A 26183-nucleotide genomic window follows, 5' to 3' on the forward strand; every position below is an offset into this window, starting at 1 on the left:
CACTGCTGGTCTGTAGCCACTGGAAGAATATCCCTAAGGGAATGCAATTCTCATAGGGAGAAAAAGAAGGAGATAGGGGTCTTCGCTTTTAACTCAACTCAACCATTGGAGTCATCACACATATCTAAATGAGTGTACTAAGGCATTTTCCATCCTGGAATAAATGACTGTATGCACAAGCTGGCAAAGAATGATTTGGAGTTTTGCAACTAAGCTTTGCGAAACTTTGGCACATGTTTTCGGAGCGCGCATCAAGGAGCTGACTACAAATACACTTACTTTTTTTGGCTGCCAATATCCTCTTGCTGCCGCTGAATGAAAACCCTTTAACTGAGCCAAACAGTCCTTCATCGGGAACAGCTTCTTCGTCAAAAATCGTTAACTTGGGCTTCCCGTCTTTGGCTGGAGGAGGTGTGGGTTTCTTAGTCTTTTTTGATCTAAAGGTTTAAATGACAGCAGAAAAATCCAGCAGACACTGTTAAGAGTGTTTCTTTTTTTTTCTCTTTTCCAGGAACAGCCACCCTGTGGACTTACAAATTGAATTTTGGGGAGGTGGGAGATTTGTGGCCTGAAGGAGGTGCCCTTTAACATTCTCCCCCATGTCTCTAATCAAAAGCAGCTATTAGCGGCAGAGAGGAAAACACGCTGGCACAATTCCACTCGACAGCTGCTTTTCTGAGAGAGAGAGAGAGAGAGAGAGAGAGAGAGAGAGAGAGAGAGAGAGAAAAGGGAAAAAATAACAGTGGTAATTCTTACTGTGCTGGAAGATAAGAAGAAAGCAGTACAGAACCCTGCAATGTGCTCCTAATGGTATGAAAAGAACTGGCACCCAAAATTGTAATGGAAGACCATTCCAAAAAGAGAGCCTTCTCTGTGCTTTCTGGAGAGGGGGCCACGGAATAAAGCTCATGTGAATCCTGCAAAGGATGCACGATCTGACTGCTGCTGCGGCTACCACCCAGGAGAACTCCCCTGCTCAGTGTCTGAGGGCCCCAGTCCTGCCACTCACCACCTGGCCCAGGGCGGGGCCTGATGGGCTCCATAAAGGACTGCTGCTGCTGCTTCTGGGCAGAGAGGGCTCTGTTTGTTTTTGTTTTTTACCTATGTCAATTTAAACTCTGATATGAATGGTGTATTCTTAGTTTTAGATTTTGATTTATGTGGAAATTGTTTCCCATTTGGTTGTGTATTTTTTTGATGTGGTTTATTTATTGTTTATGACTTTTGTAATTATGTAAATCTTGTTATGCTGTAAGCCGCCTTGAGCATTGTTGTTTTAACTGTGGAAAGGCGGCATACAAATAAAAAATGATGATGATGATGATCAACCCCAAGATGTTATCTTAAAGTAGGCTTTGCATAGTATTGATGTTTGAACTGGAAGGGATCGAAGCTAAATAACGCAAGGTCCGAACGGCCACCCACTGTCAAGCCTTAACAAAATTCTCCCCAAAGCTTGTGCTCATTCCAATCAATGTCATATTAGATTTCAATAGCGATCCACCTTAGCCTTGGACACAACTGCCACAGAACTTCTTGAAATGTTGCAATGATCACACTATGCTCTCCTTATTTACAGAGATGGCACATCTTTCCGATTCTTTGTAAATGTTACCATTGACACTTCCACTTCCCAAATCTGATGCTACTGAAGGTTTCAAGTGCAGAAGAAACGGCAGATTAATATTCTACAGCCTTTAAAACATGTCTTTGGGAAGGGGGAAGTTGTCGTTTTGCTGTTTTGTTCTACAGTGGTACCTCGGGTTACATACGCTTCAGGTTACATACGCTTCAGGATACAGACTCCGCTAACCCAGAAATAGTGCTTCAGGTTAAGAACTTTGCTTCAGGATAAGAACAGAAATCGTGCTCCATCACCACAGCAGCAGCAGGAGGCCCCATTAGCTAAAGTGGTGCTTCAGGTTAAGAACAGTTTCAGGTTAAGTACGGACCTCCAGAACAAATTAAGTACTTAACCCGAGGTACCACTGTACTTATTTACTTGTCTTTATCCTATATTTTGTTCTGTGAACCGCCCTGAGATCTTATGATGAAGGATGATATATAAATCTTAATAATAATAATAAGAATAATAATAATATTAATAATAATAATAGGGCAGTCACAGACACTGAAGGACAATGGAAGTTTTTTTAAAAAACAACAACAACCAACCAATAATCCATCTGCAAAGTCAAATAATTTGCTGGTTTGGTGACACATCTATTTGTAGATATGCTGAAATAATAAAGACACTCGCACCCCAATTAATACATTTTAGCTACATTTCTGTGTGTGTAAAAAAAGAAAGAATAGGTGTGTGTGTATCAGTGTTGGCAGTTTCTGCAACCATGTCTCATCCTGCCGATTCCCTTCTATGGAAGGGAACCTCTCATGAACTGCTCGGTGACTAACATTTTACCAGCGACACGGTTCTCCTGAGGTCACTTCAAAACAAGGAGGCACCGTTCCCACGAATCTGCATTGAGAAAGTAAGTGCCTTCTCTCCCAACCTATTGCAAAAAAGAGTATCCGTCAGCAGTGTAAAATGTACAAATGCAAAATTGTAGGGATTTGTGGGAGAGATGAATGGCGAAGCCAGCAGCAGCCAATGGGGGATGTCTGTCCTGCTCTGAATAAGGGTGGCTGCTGAGTCAAAATCCAGTAAGAGGGATTAAACTGAGGAAGTGAAATTGATCAGAAGTGCCACCGAGCGCCCAGCATGACGTCACCACAAAGAGCCAGGAGAGCACAATGTTCCGTGGGAACAGACAGAAGCCCTCACAATTCGCCCTGGCGCTGGTTTATTAATAGCACTGTTTGCAGCTTCCCTGAAGTAGCCCTTGCTTTTCACAAAATTGGGCCTTTGTCAAACTTACTTCAAGAGGCTTGTTGCTGGTGGAGAGGCAGAAAGTTGGCTCTGCCAACATCCCAATGTCGTTTTTACCATTATTGGCTCATTGGTGCTATTTTCCGGAAGCAAAATAGCGATGGGTTCACAGAACGCATTCAAGGTCTAATGCTGCAATTCTCAAACTTCTTTTTCTCTGGGTCACACACTGGGTCAGAATAAAAATTTGCTCACACTGCACAGATATATATATTTTTTAATTGATAAGAAATACCTTGGAAAGCGAAAAGGAACAACTCTTAGCAGTGATTGATTTAAAAGCATAGAACACAACCACAGTGGTACCTCAGGTTAAGTACTTAATTCGTTCTGGAGGTCCGTTCTTAACCTGACACTGTTCTTAACCTGAAGCACCACTTTAGCTAACGGGGCCTCCTGCTGCCGCACCGCCGGAGCACGATTTCTGTTCTCATCCTGAAGCAAAGCTCTTAACCTGAAGCGCTATTTGTGGGTTAGCAGAGTCTGTAACCTGAAGCGTATGTAACCCGAGGTACCACTGTACTTTATAATATGATCATGGGGACTCCAAATAGTATAAAATAATGCAACGACAAGAACATGCCGCATTCATTCGGGGGGGGGGGGGGGACAAAAATGTTACACAAAACTCTAGCTCTATTTTTAGCACTCAACGTTTCTTGCCCATCCCCCACTCTCCTCCAAACATTTGTCATCTGCAAGATGCTTTATGAAACATGACAGGTAAACCTCACTAGCTGGAAATTCTATGATGATTTCAAGCATTCCCCTAAAATTGTTTGAATGTGTTCACAACTAAACAATTGTTCACAAGAAACTGATTGGGATGGGGAGATGTTTCGGGTTCCAGTCTTCCCTAAGCTAGTGCCTTTCGCATGTTGTACCGGAAGGGCACCGGGTTGGAAAAAGATGCCTTATCGTGTTGAAACATGGAAGCCCTGTGTGTCAGTCTCACATCTAGATGACCCTTGAAATCCTTTCCAGCTCCATGATTCTATGTATATCAACTCTTCTCAGGATCATAGACATGACAAAGGATACCCTTGCAAATAGCCGCTTGCCTGGTAACCAGTGGTGACTCTTCAGGACACCAATACAGATGACTAATGTAGCCGAATGGCCTGTGTGGGCTTATTTGCAGGAACATTTGCAAAACACTGAGAAGCATGAGGAAATGCCCATCGCAAACAGTCAAGACCAGACTTCTGCTAACCTACATACACTTTCGCTGCTGTGAATAAGCCTTTGCAAAAGCCAAGCCAGTTATTCATTAAAGGCTCAGCAAAAGAGGCCACTGAAATCCACCCCCATTAAGGTTTACCATTGTCAACAGAACCCACTCTGTGAATCGAGTGATTCAACATTTCCTGTTCCTTGGGAAGCTGGTGGATGAGGTAATGCCCATTCCAAATTCTATTTTGAGAGCTGAGTCATCCTATTATTGCAAAGTCCCTAAGACAAAAGGTGCTTCAATCTGCCCAGTTTGCTCAATTCCAAAGCTGCAGAAAGAAGCAGCCTTGAATTGCACTAAAACTTCTTAGCTTTTTTTAAAGACTGCTATCCCATTCCACATAAACTACAGATTAGCTACCAAACCTGTATCTGGGCTCTTCAATTTCTGACTGCCAATGCTCCCCCACTTCATCCCCATGTTTCGTTTCGTTTTTAAATAATGAATTTCAAATATATCCCTATTTTCCATCTGTTCATTCTTCTAAATATCTAATATGTCATACAAAAGTGATACTACATACTACTTGTGTGATGTGCAATAAATAGGATATAATGAACACACAGAATATATTTTGTTATCTTTGCTTTAATAAAACTTAAGTTCTCTCTTTTTTTCAAATAGTGCAACAGGCAACCATTCACCTAGTCTTTATTTACCATTTCCATTTTTCTTTAGAGTGATTGTTAATATGACTATTGCCATCAGCTCCCATGAATGTCAAAGCAGTTCTCTTTTGCTCAATTTGCTCAATCTTTCCATTCTTTTGCATGGGACTCTCTCCCATTTAAACACAATAACTCTGTGTTAAAGAAAACCCTACGCTTTCGGTAGGATTAAAGCCTCACCTTTTCCCATACAAGACTAGCATTTCACATGTAGGAACCGATTTTACATAAGGGGAGTATTTCACAATGTGAGCCCTGCTGCTCACCTTGCAGCCTGAAGTGTCCACACAGGTAAGTGTGTCTGGCTATTAACCAGAAGGTTGATGGTCCAAGCTCACCTAGGGACAGCTTGTGGGATGTAATACATTGGAGCAGTCAAATACAACATTCCTTAGTTCCCTAGAGTGGACACAGGCAGGGGGATGTTACTCCAGCCAAAATAACCTCCTGTTTCACTGGTCTGGAACATCCTCCCCCTGCATGTGACCAAGCAGATGGGTGTGACCCTGGCTGCCATGCTGCTATCTTTCTCTTGATGCCATTTTCTTCTCTTGATGCTGTTCTCTTAATGTATTTTGCTGTCTGCTGGCTCTCAGCCAGCAGCACAGGGGCTCAATCCCCATATGGGATGAGCTCACACTTTGTTCTGTAACTACTAGCTAAAGCCTGCCTTCAGGGATCATACTGTGAACTGAACGTGAGTAAACTTCTTGTTACTTTTAAGGAAAGACTCTTGTGTCTTTATTCTTTTAAAAGAGATCAACAAGGACTTAACAGGAATAATCCAATCTGGGCAAGCCAAAGTGGATTGCTTAGCTAAAGAGATTCATCAAATCTGCAAACTAGATTCCTGCTGCATGACTCACTAGCGTGAGTGAAGGAAGGATGATATTTAATCAATATATCCTCTCATACTATCCTTTACATTCTCACACAGCTGTGGGCAGGTTTCCTGCATTGCAGAGGGTTCCCTTCCAACTCTACAATTCAGTTCAGTTCTGTGGTACAGCTTTGTCACCTCAGCAGCTGTTTGTGGAAAACAGACTTTACAGGGATTCTCTGTATTTTCACAACAACAGCACAGGCGTTGGCGATTCCGTTTTTTCCACTCAGTGCAAAACTTTCCCATGCTGCTTGCAAGGACATTAGCTCAGGCTTTATCTAGCCCTCACATCACCATCATGTCATCTGGTTTCCCGCAGCTGCCAAGCTACAAAATGTGTGATTGTTGCTAAATATACTATGGAGAGAAGGGGAGGCAAAGGGGATACAAAGACAGCTGTGGACCTGAAGCGACCAGCAAGCATTACTGCTGCCCTACTCTACATAAGCAGATGGTGTGGCAGTCCTGGGTTGGATGCACACACAGGAAGAAAAAGCACTATAAATAACTCAGAAATTAAATCGTTATAACAAAAAAACCCGCTATGAAAAAATTGCACAGAATGATTTTGCTCTCTGGCGCCATCTGGTGTTGCAGGGTTATAACACATTGGAAATGTTGTTTTTTGACTAATGTGGCTGAGTGCCGGGATGATGCCATTACAGCAGAGGCAAGGTAGATACAGCGTTCAGCATGGGTGAGGATTGGACAGGCTGTTCAGCCATCTACGAAAACAGAACTTCACTCATTAAGTGGGGAGGACTTTGTACAAATATTTAACGACTACCTTACTTCACATCTGAGAAGAGTCTTAAACTGCACATTTAAATTATACTGGAGAAGGATCCCCCATTCATATGTCTCTTTTGTATTAAACTAAGGGGATTTGCAGAGACATCACCTTGCCAACAAAGGTCCGTATACCGTATTTTTCGCTCTATAACACGCACCTGACCATAACACGCACATCGTTTTTAGAGGAGGAAAACAAGGGAAAAAACATTCTGAATGAAACAGTGGATGTATCATTTTTGTGCTTCATGCTGTGGCCACAGACATGTGATCTGATTGTGAATTTGGGGTGACCCAATGCAAAGATCCTGAGGATCCATGTGGATCCATGCTTTTTAACCACGTTTTTGCACCATTGCAGCCTCAGGCAACAGTGGGTGCGTGATATTTGGGGGGCAGGCTGTAGCCATGGACATGCTATGTGATCTGATGGTGAATTTGGGGTGACCTAATGCAAAGATCCTGAGGATCCATGTGGATCCATGCTTTTTAACCACGTTTTTGCACCATTGCAGCCCCAGGCAACAGTGGGTGCATGATTTTTGGGGGGCAGGCTGTAGCCATGGACCTGCTATGTGATCTGATGGTGAATTTGGGCTGACCCAATGCAAAGATCCTGAGGATCCATGTGGATCCATGCTTTTAAACCACATTTTAAGTGGGGAGGGAAGGAAAAACACAGAACGGACAAGGAGCACGAGAGGGGTGTGCACAGAAGCAGCTGGCTAAGAATGCAGGACAGGGGTATAACGGGAGGGAGGAAAGGAAGGCAAAAGTTTTCCCTCACCTACCCACCCAAGCCAGCCAGCTCGCACGCGCGCGCTCTCTCTCTCTCCCTCCTGCACGGAGCTTTCCCTTCTGCTTGCCTGGAGGGGAGGGGCTTTCCCTGCTCTTTGTTCCGTTTGAGCAAACACAGCAAGGAAAGAGGTGGGTGGGCAGTAAGACCCTGAGGCAGAATGCAGGAAAGCAGCCACTTCCTCTTTTCAGCTTTCCCTTCTAGGAGCCGCGCGATTTTTGCCTGCTTTTTTTTGCCTCCCCTTGCACCATTTGGCTCCAGGGACCACACATTCGCTCCATAACACGCACAGACATTTCCCCTTCCTTTTTAGGAGAAAAAATCTGCGTGTTATAGAAGGAAAAATACGGTAGTTAAAGCCATGGTTTTACCAGTAGTGATGTATGGAAGTGAGAGCTGGACCATCAAGAAGGCTGATCGCCAAAGAATTGATGCTTTTGAATTACAGTGGTGCCTCGCAAGACGAAATTAATTTGTTCCGCAAGTCTTTTCGTCTTGCGAGTTTTTCGTCTTGCGAAGCACGGTTTCCCATAGGAATGCACTGAAAATCAATCAATGCGTTCCTATGGAAACCGCCTTCAGAACAGGTCCAGGGACAGTCGGTCCCCCGACCTCTTCTGAAGGCCGGCGGGGGGTGAAAGTCTTTGCTTCCCCCCCCCGCCTGCCTTCCCGGGACAGCGGAGACTTCTCCGCTGTCCCGGGGCGATCTTAAAATGCTCCCGGGAAGGCAGGCAGGGGGGAGCCTGCTATCCCGGACTGCTTTTAAAATGCTGGCGGTGGGGAGCAAAGCCTTTTGGCCCCGGCCGGCCTTCCTGGACCTCTTCTGAAGGCCGGAGGGGGGGGGAAAGGCTTTGCTCCCCACCGCCAGCATTTAAAAGAGGTCCCCGGAGATTTCCCTACGGGCTTTCTTCTTGCGAAGCAAGCCCATAGGGAAATTCGTCTTGCGAAACAACTCGCAAACGGAAAACCTTTCGTCTTGCGGGTTTTCCATCTTGCGAGGCATTCGTCTTGTGGGGCACCACTGTATGGTGCTGGAGGAGACTCCTGAAAGTCCCATGGACTGCAAGAAGATCAAACGTATCCATTCTGAAGGAAATCAGCCCTGAGTGCTCACTTGAAGGACAAATCCTGAAGCTGAGGCTCCAATACTTTGGCCACCTCATGAGAAGAGAAGACTCCTTGGAAAAGACCCTGATGTTGGGAAAGATGGAGGGCACAAGGAGAAGGGGACGACAGAGGACGAGATGGTTGGACAGTGTTCTCGAAGCCACCAGCATGAGTTTGACCAAACTGCGGGAGGCAGTGGAAGACAGGAGTGCCTGGCATGCTCTGGTCCATGGGGTCACGACTAAATGACTAAACAACAACAACAAGGGGATTTGCACAACATAAAACAAAGTACCTAGTTCAACGGCTGCCCGATCAAAGTACATTGCTGTGCCAACACATTTGGAGGGGAGCAAGGAAGTCAGGAAGCGACTCTGACACAAATGGGAGTGTCACAGGGTTGACAAAAGTTGTCTAAAAATCTGACAAGCAGCTGGGATTCAAAGCACTTGCAAACACTTCCATCACTTGGCACTCACTCAATGGCCGAGTGAAGGCTTCGGCCTGTAAGCCGGTGATTGTCAAAAGCAAGGGGGGGGGGGAACCCAGAGGCTTTGCAGCTGTGTGTGCTTGAAGATGTGGCACCCTTTTGAACAGGTGGCCATGTAAGTTGCATGTTTCGCACTGTACCTCAGGACAGAGATAAGTTTTCTTGTCATTATTGGGGGTGCAATCCAGGCTAAGTTAGCTCATTCATTTATTTCAACCATTTACAGGCCCTGCTCCCTCTCCTATTTTGAGGCAGCCTACTCATTGACAAAAATCAGTTAAGAGGGTGACCACCCATGCTTGCAACTAGGAGGGCAGGACTGGAAGTCAAGTAATTCAGGTCCACATCAAAAGCAAATTAGTAGATACATGCATCGTTTTACAGTGGTACCTCTGGTTAAGAACTTAATTCATTCCGGAGGTCCGTTCTTAACCTGAAACTGTTCTTAACCTGAGGTACCACTTTAGCTAATGGGGCCTCCCGCTGTCACTGCCTGATTTATCTTCTCATCCTGAAACAAAGTTCTTAACCTGAGGTACTATTTCTGGGTTAGCGGAGTCTGTAACCTGAAGCATCTGTAACCCGAGGTACCACTGTATTTGTATGCTGTCTTTCCATAGTTAGAACCATGGCCCCTGTGGCAATATTGGGGCTCTCTCATGTGGCCATTGGGTCCAACACATTAAGCCCACTTTGTTTTGGATGTGAGGGGTATGTTTAGCCTGGAAGAGAGGAAACTGAGAGGAGATATGAGAGCCAGCTTCAAATATCTCAAGGACTGTCACATGGAAGATGGAACAAGCTTGTTTTCTCCTCTCTGGAGGGTAAGACTCAAACCAATGGCTTCAACTTACAAGAAAGGAGGTTCCGACTAAAGATCAGGAATAATTTTCTGACAGAGCTGTTTGACAGTGGAACGGGAGGTTTTCATTGGAGGTTTTCAAGCAGAGGTTGGATGAGCATCTGTCATGGATGCTTTAGCTGAGATTCCTGCATTGCAGGCGGTTGGACTAGATGATTAATTGGCTTAGACTATCTACCAACCAGTCACAAATATCTCATTTTCAGGGAAGGTAGCGAAAAGGGTCATGGCAGGCCAACTATACATATTCTTGTATGATATGAATCATCTAGCCCAAATTAAATCTGAGTTTGGGCCTGGTGATGGGACTGAATCAGCCTTGGTCACCCCGATGGATGACTAAGAAGAGGACAACCAGAAGACGATTCTGTTCCTCCTTGATTTCTCTGCAGATCTTTATACCACTGACCACTCCATCCTCCGGGACAGGCTCTTTGAAATGAGTATCAGGTGCATAGCAGTTCTGTTCTACATATGGGGTTGCATGCAGAGAACCATGTTGGAAGAGTGCTCTTTGGACCCCTGTCTGTGGGGTACTGCTATAGGGTATCGCTATGATTATACTCCCAATGCTGTTTAACATCTACATGGAGCAGTTGGGAGAGGTCATTAGAAAATATGGGGCAAGATGCCATCACAATTCTGAGGACACTGTGCTCTATTACTCCATAAAAACTGAAATGGGTGAGGCTGTGCAGGCCCTTCACCTGCCAATAATAAAAAAAACCTGTTCTTTTATTATAAAAAAAGACAGCTGCCTTCCCCAGTGCTTCTAATATTGGATAGCTTTAGCATACTCAGGAATCAAAAGTTTTGTGTCTCTTTTGTAGGAAATGTATACTTTTTTGTGCATTCTGCAATCTGGGTGCAATGTTTTGTTTTGTTTTTTCAAGCCAGAGCTCCATGCTCCATTACTGTTTACAAAAGTTGTTCACGTTTCAGGAGTGGCCTGTTGTGTGAGGAAAGGTAGCAGAGGCTTCACCGGGAAGAAGGCCTCCCTCTCTGAGTTAGAAGCTTTTCTATGGTCATCTGAACCCCGAACAAAAGGCTTTTAAGAAAACAGATCAGCCAAAGCCCAAGAAGCAGGTTTTCTGTTTCTTTGGACAGAGCCAGTGTGGTGTAGTGGTTAAGAGCGGTAGTCTCGTAATCTGGTGAACCGGGTTTGCTTCCCTGCTCCTCCACATGCAGCTGCTGGGTGACCTTGGGCTAGTCACACTTCTCTGAAGTCTCTCAGCCCCACTCACCTCACAGAGTGTTTGTTGTGGGGGAGGAAGGGAAAGGAGAATGTTAGCCGCTTTGAGACTCCTTCGGGTAGTGATAAAGTGGGATGTCAAATCCCAACTCTTCTTCTTCTTTGGACATTGGGATATTATTATTATTTTAACTACATACCTTTCGTTTCAGCAGAATATCCAGGAAAACATAATGCCCAGTTCAGAAAGACCTTTTTCCTATCCAAATAAGGACACTCTCTTTTGTATATGCCTGCAGCCAATGACCATTTCACGGAAAAACAATGCTTTATCAAGGTTCTCAGCAAAAATAGCAACCCAGCTTGTGGCGTGTGTGAGTGTGTTTTAAATCCAGGCATTCTGGAATTTTAGATATCCAGAGGGACAGTTTCAGTTTTGAGCAATAAAGAAGTTGTTAAATGAAAATGCTTAGAGTGCATAATGACTAGACAGAAAATGATAACCACTCAGGAATCTTTTAGGAATCGTAAAATCATTGCAGTATGGCTATATACCTTAAGCAAAAAAAAAAAGGGGGGGGGATCCCATAGCAATTCTTAATTACCAAGTAACATTTTGTTCTTATTCTGAGCTGCCAAAAATAAAAAGCATTCCTTCTTCCTTTCTTGCATTTTCCATTTTGAAGTGGAACACATGAGGAAATGCCTTCGTTTTGGGCCAACATGGATGGGTGCAGATTTTGGAATTAACTGAATACTTTTTGTCAGTGATGTGCAAAAAAACACACAAAGAAAAGCGAAAGAAGTGAAGACACACTATAGCCCCAAGTTGAAAACTTCAAAGTGCTATTTACACATGCTTAACATTGGCTGGGATTTGCCCTAGTCACGCCTGCTCATATGTTTTCATGTAAATAATCTAGTCCAGCTTGTGGGGGCTTCTCATAGAGAATCCAGAGGATTAATCAAGAGCTCTTGATAGCTCCATCCTTGGATTGGAGCCCCACATTGCGCAAAAGATTCCTAGGTGATCTAGGTGCCTTCTTTGATTGCTACCAGCACTGAACACAAGCAAATATCTTTAAGCACCTGTCAGGTGGTGGTGTGGTTGCTCGAGAGGAAACAGGCAAGACCCCAACCTGTCTTTTCCTGGCTTTATTATCTGTACAAACTATTTTATAGTGCAGAGCGTCACAAGTACATGTCTGCTCAGTCGCTAGCAGTATCTGGGAGTGGGCGGTCCTTATACCTTCCCCAGCATAACAGTTGTGTGACCCCCACCCTTCTCCTCCCCTCTCTGCACGCAAACCTACTGCGCAAAGTGGGCGTTGGAAAAGGGGGACTTGCCTCCCCTCCGCTTTGCTCAGGCTCGGTGTTGCGGCTCTCCCTAGCATCTTCTGATCCCTGCGCCCCTTCCCCACTGGAGGCGGGGCTTCCCTCCTCGCCAGAGGAAGAACTGCTTCGCAAGATCTTCTGAGGCTCCCTATAACACAACTGCCCTTCCACCTCTTGCCTCTGAGCTGATGGCAGTTCCCTGACAGCACCTGAATTGGAGATGCTGTAAATGGAGAGATCTTCCCCACACAATTGAGTTGTTCCTCTCTCCTTTCTCAAGCCTTTCTTCTTTATTGGGCATCAACGCAGCTACTACAGCTCAGAAGTACACACTAGGACAGTATGGCAGAACAGATTAAGTTTGAATTACTGATGGACATTTTGCATAAGGAGCACGGTAAAATTAAGAAGTCATACTTGATAACACCAAGTGGGTCTCCATCAACATCCCCGTCCTCCTCTTCCTCTTCCTCTTTTTCTTTTCTCTCTTTAACACCCTGCTCTTCCGAGGATTTGAACAGGGGAACGGGGTCAGGCGTCCTTTCCTCTTTGAAGAAATCAAAGGCTTCGTTTTCGTCGTCCTTGTCTTCCGCATCGGGGAGGTTTTTACTTTTTATGTCCGTGGCGCTGGTGGATCTGGTTCCTGCAGAAGCACAACATGGAAAACTGAACGCAGAGGCTTCAAGAGAGGGTATTCTGGTCCCGTGCCAACGTCACCAACTTCTGACTGTTTGGCAAACAAAATGGAGAACTATTTCATCATCAGCATCATCATTAATTAGACTTGTTAGCCACTGGTTGGCCAAAGGTCTCCAAGCGACTTACAACACATTTAAAAACATGAATATAAATACTTATACTACAAAAATAGAACAAAACAACCCTCATAGCAGCTGCAGGAATCTTGGCAGCACATTAGAAAACATAACAGCATCTCAGTCTACTAAAAGCAGGTGGGGGAAGGTGCCAGGCAGACCTCACTGACAGCATTGTATATGGAATTATATTTATATTTATATATTATTATATTATATTATATTATATTATATTATATTATATTATATTATATTATATTATTAACCCACCCATCTGGCTGGGTTTCCCCAGCCACTCTGGGTGGCTAACACACATTAAAAAATTGTAAAACATCAGACATTTTAAAATTTCCCGATAACAGTGCCTCGAAACAGTACATTTGAGCATCATAGAGTTTGTCTGGCTCAGTTGTTAGTTGCCTGTCATTTTCAGCTACTCTGATGTAGGATTTCAAAGAGTGCCATGGACACATTGCAATAAACCACCTAGAGATCTCAGAAAAATGAGATAGGCTTCACTTTTGTAACCTTGCGTCAGGGCACCAACTTTAATAAAATATCTGGGGGGAGAGGGAACAAGTAAGCCCCGCCCCACACAATCAATCACATGACATGGCGCACCCACATCATTTTAAAGGCAATGTCCATCAACTTTGGGGGCCCCAGTCCCCTCAAATGTTTTAGGGGGGAGTAAAGAGACCAAAGCCCCTAGGAGTTGGCTCCTATGCCATGTATGGACGCGGGTGGGACGCGGGTGGCACTCAGGTCTAAACCACTGAGCCTCTTGGGCTTGCTGATCAGAAGGTTGACGGTTCAAATCCCCGTAACGAGGTGAGTCCCCATTGCTCTGTCCCAGCTCCTGCCACCCTAGCAGTTCAAAAGCACACCAGTGCAAATAGATAAATAGGTACTGCTGCGGCAGGAAGATAAATGGCGTTTCCATGTGCTCTGGTTTCCGTCATCATGTTCCATTGTGCCAGAAGCGGTTTAGTCATGCTGGCCACATGACCCAGAAAGCTGTCTGTGGACAAACGCTGGCTCCCTTGGCCTGAGAGTGAGATGAGTGCCACATCACATAGTCGCCTTCGACAGGACTTAACTGTCCAGGGGACCTTTACCTTTTTACCTTTATACACACCAATGGCAGTGGTATAAATTGTTGAAATAAATGAATACTTTCCTGTAATTCAGATAGAATTTTAGAGCTGGAAGGGACCGCGAGTGTCATCTAGTCCACCCCGCTGCAATGCAAGAAGGTATAACCATGACGACGTTAGAGCCCCAGACCAGCCGTGTTATGGAGGCTGCTATGCAGATGGTTGATTGCCACCCAGTTTCAACCCCAAAGAGAGGCTTTAGTTTCTGCTACTCTCAAAAGTAACCAGGCGCCTAGTCTTCCCACAGTGCATTTGAAGCAGGGGTGACGAACCTGGAGCCCTCCAGATTTTGCTGGACAACAGCTCCCTGTCCCACCTGCCCACACTCGGCATACAGACTAGGGCTGGTGGGAGTTGGAGTTCCCCCATATCTGAAGGTTGAGAGGTCAGCCACCCAATTTTAAGCCATGCATACATATAATGAGCAGCTGTGCAGGTCCACCACTGGTAACATCACCACATCAACGGCAGTGCGCGTCCTGCAATTCTGCTATCATCTGGTGCAAACATAGTGGCTGCACTCCATGAAGAACTCAGTGTTTTGAAAATGTCAGGGGGGGGGGTTATATAAAAAATAAATATGGCATCTAATTCATTGTGTGGATAACGCCTAGAGAAATCTCAGAGGTAAGATCCTGAGTGATTCAGACAGGGATTTTACACTTCACTCTCTGCCCTCCGTACAGTGAGCAAGTTGTATGGAATAAATTATATAAAACAAGAAAATACACACACACAAAAATTAAGGCTACAAACTCTTACTGGAACACTTGGGTTACCTTAGTGTAGAATTCTGGCCTTTTTAAAAAAGAAAATTACACAGCCCATGTTGCCTAGAACGTTTCTCATATTAATAACGAAGGTGTGGCTTTTCCCTCGTAAATCACATTACATGTCTAGGTCATGGGGTGCTTTTACAACCAAATCTCAGAATGAGGCAATGGAGTATTTATGAAATTCAAGACCAATCTGAGCACAGGGTTTGTGGGAAAGCAAATCTAGCAGGTTTGCAGAGGTGCTTGGACATGAGAATTTAATACCTGAAGGGGGGAAAGTGTCTTGAAAATTGATAGGAGATGCAGCTGATTTTGCAAAATTTCTCTGGTATTCAAAAGCTTAAAGGGTCACTGGATACTGAATAAACGACATGTTACCATTACGAAAGCATGCTTGGGAGTTACCTAGGAATTCCATTAACTCGGGACTTGTTGCTAGATCTGTGTCTTTGGAAATGGATCTCATGATCTCATTGAACGCAGCTCTCCGTTCCCGGATGTCAAACTCCCCAACAAACAGCACTTTCCTTGGCAGCGGTGGCAGAGAGGATTGTGGGTAACGTGTAGCCAGCTTCTGATAAAACTCCTCAATCTCGCTGTACTTCTTTGAGACCTGTAAGCAGAATAGGCAGAATTTGTCTTTGTTGTTAAATGACAAATATGGAGAAGCTTGTCACAGCGCATAAACTTGAAAAGCATAAATAAATAAAGGAAAATCGAAAAAAGGAAAGAAATGAATGCTTGCAAATTTTATGAGCTTAGGAAAGCAACGGTTGCCCTGAAGAGCCCATTCTTCTGCTATATGGGTCCTTCTGGACACAGTTTTTGCCTTGTTTACAGAAGTGCCTTTGTTTGTGGCCCCAGAAATGCTCACAAGGGATTATCTGTACAAGGAGCAAAAAGCTTCTGTGGATTTGCGTTGACCACTTTGACAATCTGTTCACGTTTAAGGACAAAGCCATTTCTTGGCTGACAGAACTAATCAGCAATATGCCGAGCAAGATACTTAATAAGTGATAAATGAGTGATACTTATTCATGGGTGGCCAATTGTCAGGAATGCTATATTGCAGATTCAAAGCTCCTTCCAACTCTATAATTTTAAAGACTGAGAAGAAAACCATAGCAGCACTGAAACAAACAAAAACAGAATGTGAACACAGATCCATAAATCTCATATTGTATTCTAGGATGTAGCCCATGGGTAGGCAACCTAAGGCCCAGGGGCCAGATTCGGCCCAATCACCTTCTAAATCCGGCCCGTGGATGGTCCAAGAATCAATGTGTTTTTACATGAGTAGAATGTGTCCTTTTATTTAAAATGCATTTTTGGGTTATTTGTGGGGCATAGGAATTCGTTCATTCCCTCCCCCCCCAAAAAAAAAAATATAGTCTGGCCCCCCACAAGGTCTGAGGGACAGTGGACTGGCACCCTGCTGAAAAAGTTTGCTGACCCCTGGTGTAGCCTAAGCTCACCACCAAACGATTAGGAGCAAATCTGGTTCAAGCCACCACCAACTTTTAGTTTCCAAATATGCTTGTATTTAACCTTAAAGGGCAAATCCAGATGAGCTGTTTATTCACACAAATTTTGACTGCTACCTTGCACTTCCTAGTATAATCATTGCATGATTTTTCTTACTGGAAAAAACTCAGATAACAAAAATGATAGAAAATTGCACTGGAAAAGTGTGAAGTAAACCTGGCAATTTCATATAACGTCCATGATAATGTATCAAGATGAACGTTTAATAAACTGGTGGTGTTGAATAACCTCCGTGAAAGCTTTATGCAAACATATCAGCTTGAATTCTCAATAAACAGCCACACTGGAAGCTCCTCTTCTTATAAATTCACAAGACAGAACTCCTTCACCATCACATTGGATAATAAACATATTGATTGGTGTAGAAGATCCATTGATTTCAAATAAGAACAAGCTGGGGTACCTCAATCGGTAGAGCATGAGACTCTTAATCTCAGGGTCATGAGTTTGAGTCTCGCACTAGGCAAAAGATTACTACATTGCAGGGGGCTGGACTAGAAGACCCCTGGGATCCCTTCCAACTTTACCATTTGGTGATTCTACGATTCCAAGCACACGCACAAGCACTCAGTGCATTCCCGGTTCTTAACATCACCAGAATGAACTCTGTCTTTCTGGTCACCTCCAGGCCTAGGTAAGTATGCTCTTGAATGGTGTTTGAGTGCCCTCTACTGGAACCACCCATCATATACCGCTCAAAAGATTCAGGCTCTTCTACATTTCTTAATTTTGCTACAGAAATGACGTCCTTAAAAATAAACCTGCACACACAGAGAACAGCGCATGCTCCCTATTAATGGTCGTTCACAAGATACGTCACAGTAGAGCTTCTCACTGCATCAAGGGTGCTATAAATATGTCCCCAACCCTAAAGTACAACATAGGAAGAATAATAGCTGGGAGAAAGTTTGCATTAAGTTTAGCAACTTAGGCAGCAAAGTGGGCGTCTCCTGGTCTGAAACCACCGAGAGCTAATGGTCTGACTTCTGCACAAGGCAGGGTGGGCTAGGGAGTCTGAGGCCCATATCTTTGGCTCCAGCCCCTTCTCACCCCTTTTTTAACTGAATTTTATTTCTAGGGGTGGCTGGTGACATGGCAGTAGATTCTGGCACCCTCCATGCTGATCTGTCCAGAGGCAAATTTATCCATGTGTCCAAAGTCTTTTAAAGTACCTAAAATGATAGTATCATAGAATTGTAGAATTATAAGGGACCACAAGAATGATCTAGTCCAACCCCCTGCAATGCCCAACGTGGGGCTCAAACCCACGACCCAGAGATTCAGAGTCTCATACTCAATGGACTGAGCTGTAACGCCCCTGGATGTTAGCCTTCAATCCTATACTCACTTGCTGGTGGTCAGCGAAAGAGGTTTAAAGACTATCTCAAGGCAAATCTAAAAAAAAGTAGTATAAACACTGACAACTGGGAAACACTGGCCTGTGAGCGCTCCAGTTGGAGAACAGCCTTTACCAAAGGTGTCATGAACTTTGAAGACGCTCGAATTCAGGGTGAAAGGGAGAAACGTGCGAAGAGGAAGAAGAAGAAGAAGAGTTTGGATTTGATATCCCGCCTTTCACTCCTTCAAGGAGTCTCAAAGCGGCTAACATTCTCCTTTCCCTTCCTCCCCCACAACAAACACTCTGTGAGGTGAGTGGGGCTGAAAGACTTCAGAGAAGTGTGACTAGCCCAGGGTCACCCAGCAGCTGCATGAGGAGGAGCGGGGACGCGAACCCGGTTCCCCAGATTACGAGACTACCACTCTTAACCACTACACGGAAGGCAGACTTGGCAAACCCTCACCGTGATCAGCTCCCATGCAGAAACCTATGTCCCCACTGTGGAAGGAGGTGTGGATCCAGAACTGGCCTCCACAGTCACTTACGGACTCCCTGTTAAAACCGTGTTCATGGAAGACAATCTTACTTGGCTACGAGTGATCGCAAAAGAAGACGACTTGCCTGTGTGTAAGCTCCACTGAACTCAAGGGCGCTTGCTTCTGTGAAGACATGTATGAGAGTCCAGGCCAGGGGTCAGCAAGGTTTATCTTGCCTGGCCTGGATCGGTCCCACAGAGATCCCTCTGTGGGCCGGATTGCGTGCGCACCCGCGATTTTTAGCGTCTGCGCAGACACGATTTTCAGAACCACGGAAGCGAGTCTCTGTGCTGCGCTACACCAGGGGCAGCTTGTGGGCCGGTCAAATGACCTCCGCTGGCTGCTTCCCTTGGGCCTCAGGTTGCTGACCCCTGGTCTAGGCTGTTGGCTTTGTATGCTTTTTACAGTGGTATCAGAGATAAAAATGCCACCTAAATGTGTTAGGAGAAAAAGAGAGAAAGAAAGAAGAGAAGGAAAAGAAAGGATCAAATTCAATACAGCAAGGAAAAGAGTAAGGAATTTCCAAGCATAATTTGGGGAGGGGGGACCTGCAGCTTCTGCAAGTGATGAGGGTTCAGGGCAACCTTATAAATGTTTACTCAAAGAATCATAGAAATGTAGAATTGGAAGGGACCCTGAGGGTCACCCAGTCCAACCCCCTGCAATGCAGAAATATGCAGGTGTCTCAATGGGAATCGAACCTGCAACTGTGGCATTATCAGCGCCACACTCAGAAAGTAATGCCCACTGTGTTTAATGGACCTTACTCTCCAGATAGTATGCACTGGAGATTTGCTACAGTATATAACTGTGTGGCGTGCTCTGGTCCATAGGGTCATGAAGAGTCGGACATGACTAAACGACTAAACAACACAACAACATAATTGTGTGGATTTTTATTTCTGAGGGTGGAAGCATACATTGCACCCAAAAGTATCTCAGAGAACCCAACTATCTGATAAGCCCACCAGCAAATACATGAAGCAAACCCACACTGAAAGAATGGGTGGCGAAACATTGGCTAAAGACATAGCCCTGGCATAAATGCTATTGAAAACTCACCCTGTTTATGTTCCCAGTGCCGCTGGCAAAGGAGAAGAAATAGAGAAATGAAAAGAAAGGTGGTGGGATTAAATGAAACTACGAGGAAGAACAAGCCCCTGAGATAGAAAGAACACACTTGCCTCCATGGGTACCTTTGAGAGAAAGAAAGGGAACATGCTGGGGAGGAAGTAGAGTAGAAGGAGAAAAATGCCTCTTGCCCTCTGCAATTTCTTTTCAGACTTCACTTGTGCTTTATTATCCAGTGTTAGAAACTCAGATATATTAACTAGGTGCCAAATGGCTCCTAAAACCAGGGTTTCAGCCGCCAAAACAGAACGTCTAGTTGCCATTTGGGGGCCGGATGGCTCAAAGACTACTTCCTGGTTCCTGAAATTCGTTCTGATTGTGCAGATAAGTTATCGCAAAGAGAATGCTAAAGGATGTGTTGTCGGTGTGTGAAAATAGGCAAGATCCTAGGTTCCCCAGGAATGCACCTCCAGATGGGGGAGATGTCAGGCGCCATCCTGGCACCCGGGCATCGTCACTTGGTGACAAGTGGCCTATAGCCAGGCACCAAATGCACCTGGCGCCTGGCAAATTTTGAACGCTGCTAATCTCTCCCATAAGGGACACTGGTGGCACTGTGGGTTAAACCACAGAGCCTAGGACTTGCCGATCAGAAGGTCGGCGGTTCGAATCCCATGACGGGGTGAGCTCCCGTTGCTCGGTCCCAGCTCCTGCCAACCTAGCAGTTTGAAAGCACATCAAAGTGCAAGTAGATAAATAGGTACCACTCCGGCGGGAAGGTAAACGGTGTTTCTGTACGCTGCTCTGGTTTGCCAGAAGCGGCTTAGTCATGCTGGCCACATGACCCGGAAGTTGTGTGCCAGCCCTCGGCTAATAAAGCGAGATGAGCGCCACAACCCCAGAGTCGGCCACGACTGAACCTAATGGTAAGGGGTCCCTTTACTTTTACCTTAATCTCCCCCATAGGACTTCTACTGAGTCAGGTGACTGCTTCCTCTAGCTCAGCACTGGTTACAATGCCAGTCAGGGCCTCCCTAGGATTTGAGACAAGGCTCTCTCTACCTGGAGATGCCAGGGACTGAACGTAGAACCTTCTGCATGCCAAACACGAGCCCTGCCCCTGAGCCCTACCCTAGGGCCTAGGAGATCTCAGGTATGTTATGGTCATATTCCAGCTTTTACTTATTGCTTAGGCTTAAAATCAAAATAATAATAATAATAGAAGGAATCTTTTTAAGTGTGTTGCTGTATATAATTACAAACATATACAAGACTTCAGAGGTTGGTGGCTGGCAAGATGAAGCCGCTCAGATAAGCTTTAAATAGCTCTGGATAATGTAACAGGTCATAGTGAAACTGAGTAGGATTTCATGCCACAACTACTTTGGTTGGAAACACCAACAAAACAGTGTGTGACATCTCTCACTCATGTGGGGAAAGAATACCTTCTTTCCCTTTCAACTGCCTGCAACAAGCTCAGGAATTAAGATTAGCTACATCGGCTAAACTATTTAAGGCATTTGACCATGCCACAGTGACCCAAAAATATTTCGCAGGATGAAAATGCCATTCCAGTGGGGGACTGGAATGTTTAAAGTAATTATCTCCTGAGAAAGGGATGGAAATCAGAGCAGCCGAGGTGTCTAACAAGGAACCAAGTCGCTTTAATGTCGCATGGCTTTGTGCAAGTATAGGGGACATGTGGTGTCATCAGTGCCAGATTACCAAATAGGCAGAGTAGGCACTGCCCTATGGGCCCCATGCCTTTTAGGGGCCCTGCGACAAGGGATCAAAAAAATATTGACTACAATCAAGTATTAGGAGATAATTTGCAAGGCCAGATTTTGACTGCCTAGGGGCCTCCACAGGGTTTAATTCTGCACTGGGTGTCAATAGGACTACACCTCCCATCATGCTTTACAATGCTGGCTAGGGATGATGGAACTTGGAGTCCAACAACTTCCAGAGGACCACAAGTTCGCCATGCCCTGCATAAAAACTGAAGCTGAAGAAAACTTAAGCACAGTTCATTGCACCAGATAGGAATGTTGCAAGACTCCACTTCCCATTTTCTCTGGTGACTGGGCATATTGGCTGGGACTGATGAAAGCTGGAGACTGACAATATCTGGAGGTTGAAAAATTGCCCATCCCTCCATTAGAGGCAAAGGAATGGTTCACAAGCATTTTCCTCACTTGATGGCATCAAGTGATGGGTTGCATGTGTGTGAATGAGTCATGACAGAATCCTTCTTCTCACATTAAAGGTAAGGGTAAAGGGACCCCTGACCATTAGGTCCAGTTGTGACCGACTCTGGGGTTGTGACGCTCATCTTGCTTTATTGGCCAATGGAGCCGGCGTACAGCTTCCAGGTCATGTGGCCAGCATGACTAAGCTGCTTCTGGCAAACCAGAGCAGTGCGTGGAAATGCCGTTTACCTTCCCACCGGAGTGGTACCTATTTATCTACTTGCCCTTTGATGTGCTTTGGAACTGCTAGGTTGGCAGGAGCAGGGACTGAGCAACGGGAGCTCACCCGGTCATGGGGATTTGAACCGCCAACCTTCTGATCGGCAAGTCCTAGGCTCTGTGGTTTAACCCACAGTGCCACCCGCGTCTTCTCACATTACCTCCATGCAAATCATTGTTTGACAATACGGTTATCAAAGGATGGGCATGTATGTAGGAACCAGCTTACAATTATCCATTAACATAAACTGCCAAAAAGCTTTTGGTTTCCTCTGTGCTACAGGCAAACATCTTAATTTGTCTTCTAAAATCAAATGCTTTCTTCACACCCAAAGTCTATTGGTGCAAGATATAGATCTTTCCCTATGAAACAAGAAACCTGCACAAATGGCCGTTTTCTTAAACCGATCTGCTTCAGATATTTCGCAGTATGAGCATTTGTTTGCAGGGTGTGCTACAACATAAGTAGCTGCTACATTGTTCCACTGAATACTTAAGGCAACTCTTCTTCTTTTTTTAATTGAACCAATTTTTGTAGCAAAAGGGGATACAATCTGTCACGTTTTCCCTCAAAATACAGTCACACCTCTTATTGCATTTGCTTCACGTTGCGGCTTTTCGGGTTGTGAACACTGAAAACCTGGAAGTGTATACTGTTAGGGTGTGAAACCTAAGACGCTGGCAAGTTAGCAATGTCATGTGACTTTAAGTAGTCAAGCTCGTTGTTAAGTTGCTCAGTATATAAAGAGTGTTTGTTTTCTCTGCCTGCGGGGCGTGAAGCAAAAATGTCTGAAAGCTCCGGAGGTGTTTCTGTTATCTGTCTGCAATAAACCTGTCTTTGGAAAGACAGGCTTCCCTGTGTCGTTATTCCTTTGCTACTGAGACTCTGAAGCCTGTACTGCAACAAGAATCTCTGCACTGGACTTAATTAATACTCTGCAAAGAGAACTGTTGCTGGTTGCGCAGCGGAAGCATTTACTGGACCAGTACACAGACTCTCTTAGGTTATGGCTCCTTCTACGTTTACAGCTGTATTGTGTGCAGAGAAAGTGAGAGCAGCTTTCGGATGAGAGAAGACCGGCTTGGTTGTAAATCCAGCTCTTAAAGGAACTGAGAGGCTGCAGAAAGTTGAGAGAGCTGCGTAAGTGAAGATTTACAGTTTCATTAGCTGCAAAAGGCTAGCTTGACCTCCCGTTCTGTTTTTGTTTTGTTAATAAAAACAGAGGACGGTGGTAGGTTGCTAGTGAAGAGACGGAGGAAAAAAAGTTTAAAAGGCTTCAGAGGAGGCTGGAGGCGTCTGAAAAGTGAGTAAAACAAATCCCAAGGGGAAAGAGAAGCAAGGGCACACAGAGGGAGTAGCAGCAGACCCCAAGAATGGCAGTGGAAAATTTCCAGGTTCCCTTTACAAAGTTGAACTCTGCTAATTACGTGCAGTGGTCTAAGAGGGCTCAAGTCTGGTTGGAAGCCAAAGAAGTGTGGGCTGACTATGTCCAGAGGCGAAAGCCGTTTGTGGCTGTTGCAGCAGATGCCACAGCAGAGCAAGAGGCTGCTGCACATGCTCAGAACAGGGAACATGATAAAATGGACACTAAAGCTAGATGCATGTTGATGGTATCGATAGACGATTCCCAATTACCTCATGTGGAAAATTTAAGGTCTGCATTTGAAATTTGGGAAGCTCTTAGGCGAATTCACCATAGAGCCACCATAGAGCGTGGGGGAACTAGCAGGCAGAGCTGTAAGGAAGCCTCACAAGTGTCTGCTATGGCCAGCAAGTCATGTTTTCGATGTGGCAGCAGGTTTCATTTGATAGCAAAGTGTCCTGAAAAGCAACAGGAATTTCAACAGTCCAAGGTCAGTTTCTGGAGCTACAGGGGAAGACGAAGTGAGAGCTACAAGAATCAACGATCCAGAGGGGGAGCAGGTGCTGATAAGGGACTATCTGCAATGGCAGCACAACAGAGTCCTAAAAGGAGCCAACAAACCTTGAAGTGGATAATTGACAGTGGAGCCAGTCACAGTTTAGTTCCAGCGACATCTAGTGGCAGCTTGAAGAACTGCAAGACATTGCCAGTTGCAAAAACTGTGACTATAGCAGACAATAGTAAACGAGAAATGAGCCTTAAAGGCACAATTTATGTTAATTGTTTGCAAACTAACCTTCCTGTTTTCGTTCTTCCAGGAATGAAGAATGGACTTTTGAGTGTGTCATGCCTGGTAAAAAGTGGTTTTAAGGTTGAGTTTGAAAATGATGTGTGCACCATTTCGAAACAGGGGAAGGAGCTAGTTAAAATTCCCTGTGAGGATGGGCTTTTTGTTTTGGATGAAGAGCAGTTAGCAGCAGGTAGATGTTCAACAGGTGAAGCGCAAGCTAAGTGTGTAAATAAGGCTCCTCATACAGGTTGTGCACATCTACTACACAGAAGGTTAGCTCATATATGCTTTAAGTATGTAAGCAAGATGCCAGATTTAGCTGAGGAGTGTAACATTAAACCCTGTCCAAATTTTCTGGATTGTTGTGCTTGTAAACATGCTAAGGTTAAGACATGTAACTATCCTAGATCTGACAGAGTAAGCAAGAAACCCTTTGAACTTGTGCACACAGACGTGTGTGGCCCTATGCCAGTCAAATCGCTTGGAGGTGCGAGATTTATGCAAATTTTGGTGGATGATTTTTCAAGGGCTAGTTGGGTTTTCTTTCTGAAAGAAAAATCGCAAGCAGCTTCCATCCTGATGGATTGGATTGAAGAAGTCGAATGTAAATTTGACACCAGGGTGCGTAAAATACAATCAGATCGTGGTGGGGAATATGTGAACCACACGCTGGAGACGTGGTTAAAAAGGAAAGGTATAGTTCATAGACTTACCAATCCCTATTCACCACAGGAGAATGCAGTTGCTGAAAGAAAATTTCGAACATTACAGGAAGCCATTGCTGCTTTGCTGTTTGATTCTGGACTTCCACAGCGGTTTTGGGCTGAGGCTGCACTGTATGCGAATTATACTTTTAACAGAGTGTACAATAGCACAGTAGGCAACACTCCTTACTTCATGCTATTTGGAAAAAAACCAAAAATTGATCATCTAAGAGTTTTTGGATGTCGTGCTTATGTGCTGGTGCCTAGGGCACAACGTAGGAAAGGCGATCCTAGATCTAAAGAAATGCTTTTCTGTGGTTATCAAGCAAACACAAAAGGTTGGAGATTTGTGAATGTAGAAGGCAATCAAACGAAAATCACAATCAGCAGAAGTGCAGAATTTTGCGAACAGGATGGTTGGAATAAAATTCATGGAAATCCTGACATACTATTTGACGTGGTGAACAGTAACAATGAAACTCAGGCCCCAGGGCAGGTATTAGTTCCAGAACAGGCTGAGGAATTTGAGTCTGAGGACAAGGGTGAGAAATCGTTTAGTTCACCCAAGTCTGTAAAGTCAGAATCTTCTAGCTCTTCTCGTTCACCTGTACAGCAAGAGAGATGTGTAAAGTCAGAATCTTCTAGCTCTAAAAGCTCACCTGTAGAGCAAGAGAGTGTAAAGTCAGAATCAGAAAGTTCTTCAACTACTAGTGACAAACAGGTGACGACTAGTGATTCTGGGTCAGAGGAGGAAACTGAAGGAACATCACAGGAACTGTTAAGGCGTTCCAAGCGTGCCAACAAAGGTATACCTCCTGAAAGGTACCAAGCTATTAGTGTTTGGGCTTGTTTGGCAAATTGCGAACCTGAAAGTTTTGAGGAGGTTGAGCAATTACCCCAGGAGGAGGCCAGTAGGTGGCGTGAGGCCATGCAAAAAGAATTGAATTCTATGAAAGAACTGGGTGTGTTTTCCATCACCAAACTGCCAGAAGGTACCAAGGCAGTAAGTTGTAGGTGGGTGTACAGGATAAAGACAACAGCGATGGGGAAACCAGAGTACAAAGCAAGGCTTGTAGCTCGAGGTTTTACGCAAAGAAAGGGGTTACATTATTCCGAAGTCTATGCACCCACTTCAAGGAGTGAAACCCTACGGGCACTATTAGCAGTTGCTGCTCAGAAAGGGTTCAAAGTGAATCAATTTGATGTCTCTACAGCTTATCTTCATTCAGACTTGGCTGAAGAGCTCTATATGGAGCTTCCGCCAGGATTGAAAGTTGGTAAATCAAATCAGGTATGGAAACTACATAAATCTATTTATGGACTCAAGCAATCTGCTCATAATTGGAATGAGTGTTTGAATGACGTTTTGGTA

General features: G+C 44.7%; 1 protein-coding gene across 3 annotated transcripts in view; it reads right to left on the minus strand.

The window, feature by feature from the left end:
• The window catches only part of HS1BP3 (HCLS1 binding protein 3), a 41263-nt gene that overhangs the window by 9546 nt on the left and 5534 nt on the right, over positions 1 to 26183 (minus strand). For all 3 annotated transcript variants that reach the window (XM_083730691.1, XM_083730692.1, XM_083730690.1), the window contains exons 3-5: positions 15400 to 15607; positions 12664 to 12889; positions 280 to 437 (exon numbers count right to left, since the gene is read on the minus strand). In XM_083730691.1, the coding sequence (XP_083586817.1) occupies positions 280 to 437; positions 12664 to 12889; positions 15400 to 15607 (592 nt within the window). The remainder of the gene's footprint in view (positions 1 to 279; positions 438 to 12663; positions 12890 to 15399; positions 15608 to 26183) is intronic.

The sequence above is a fragment of the Podarcis gaigeae genome, assembly GCF_964106915.1.
Source record: "Podarcis gaigeae genome assembly, chromosome: 3".
In the NCBI taxonomy this organism is placed as follows: domain Eukaryota; kingdom Metazoa; phylum Chordata; class Lepidosauria; order Squamata; family Lacertidae; genus Podarcis; species Podarcis gaigeae.